This window comes from Halyomorpha halys, unplaced genomic scaffold (assembly GCF_000696795.3).
Source record: "Halyomorpha halys isolate HHAL.00 unplaced genomic scaffold, Hhal_1.1 Scaffold251.1, whole genome shotgun sequence".
In the NCBI taxonomy this organism is placed as follows: Eukaryota; Metazoa; Arthropoda; class Insecta; order Hemiptera; family Pentatomidae; genus Halyomorpha; species Halyomorpha halys.
In genome coordinates, this window is record NW_027106674.1 from 63,235 (window position 1) to 64,545 (window position 1,311).

Consider the following 1,311-nt stretch of genomic DNA (forward strand, 5'->3'; position numbering starts at 1 on the left):
TAAAGAACTGAAAAGGAAAATTAAGCAAGTTTCAATCCATTAAGTAATTAATCACTATCAAGGCTTACTGTATAACGTCCCAAGTTTGGTTTTTGTTTGCCAGCAAGAATCTTAAGAGCAGTAGATTTTCCAATACCATTTGTTCCAACCAACCCTAAAACCTCACCAGGTCTTGGAATTGGCAACCTATGTAGCTTAAATGAGTTCTGAGAGTATCGATGAGTAGTATCCCTTTCAAGATTGCTGGGCAAATTAATAATTGTGATGGCTTCAAAGGGGCATTTCTACAACCAGGTGTGGTGTAAATAAATAAATAACAGTTAATACAGCACTGATTTAACACTTTAACAAACACTACCTTCACACAAATACCACAACCAATACACAGTTCCTCTGAAATAGCAGCAATTTTGTCATTTGGGGTGACTTCAATACATAATTTACCCATCCGGACGACAGGACATGATTTTTTGCATTCTTGTCTACACCTTTTGGGTTTACACTTATCAGAATTGACAATAGCAATTCTTGTTAGTTTGTCAGACTCTTCGGTACCTTTCCCTCGTGGCATTTCTGAAATATACAAAGAAAACAATAATGACTCAATAAGCCATCATAGCTATCAAAGGTTAAATTGATAAAAGTTACAGGATTCCCTTTAAAAAAACAACTTAAATAACAGAACAATCACTGTTATCTAAATTTTAACTCAAAGGATATATAAATGAACAACAATGGTAATTCAAAAAGCATATGTTAGGAGAGGTTAGGTAAGGCAAAATCCAATATTCTAGAAATAAGTATGAGATTTACAATGGAAAAATAAACAAAACTGTAAAAAAACAAATTAATCTTAGTTACCTTTGTTTTTAAAGTATCAGGTATAAAAATTTAGAAGGTAACAATTTTTTGAACTTTACAACCTGACACGGTGGGGAAGGGTACAAGGTGTTCCACGAGTTTCCTTGCCATAGTGATTGTTGTGTAGTAAATAATTTCCACTCTCCTCAAAATTAACTCCTTTTCGTTTAATGTGATTTAAAATAAATTTATATTATATTTAATGATAATCAAAAACAACAGTTTAATATTATTAACATAAATAACAAATGAAAGGGTTATCTAACTTACCTGTTACCCTTAGGAGAAGGAGGAAAGAGTATGTTACTGTTACCAGTGCTACCGATAGGTGCATGTCCCTGGCCCGGCACTTTTCGAATTTTGAGTTGAAACTTATACACGAATTAGGACCTAATTAGTACTAATTCGTACTAAAATTTCAGAATTAGTACCCAAAAAGATCGCGAGTTA

The 1,311-nt window shown here is 33.0% G+C and overlaps 1 protein-coding gene across 1 annotated transcript in view; it reads right to left on the bottom strand.

The window, feature by feature from the left end:
- Window positions 1–1,003, bottom strand: part of pix (ATP-binding cassette sub-family E member 1 pix) — an 8,102-nt gene extending 7,099 nt beyond the window's left edge. Inside the window, exons 1-3 of the mRNA XM_014419792.2 lie at window positions 862–1,003; window positions 359–573; window positions 69–284 (exon numbers count right to left, since the gene is read on the bottom strand). Coding sequence (XP_014275278.1) covers window positions 69–284; window positions 359–571 — 429 coding nt within the window. The 5' untranslated portion in view covers window positions 572–573; window positions 862–1,003. The remainder of the gene's footprint in view (window positions 1–68; window positions 285–358; window positions 574–861) is intronic.
- Window positions 1,004–1,311: the final 308 nt, after the last annotated feature.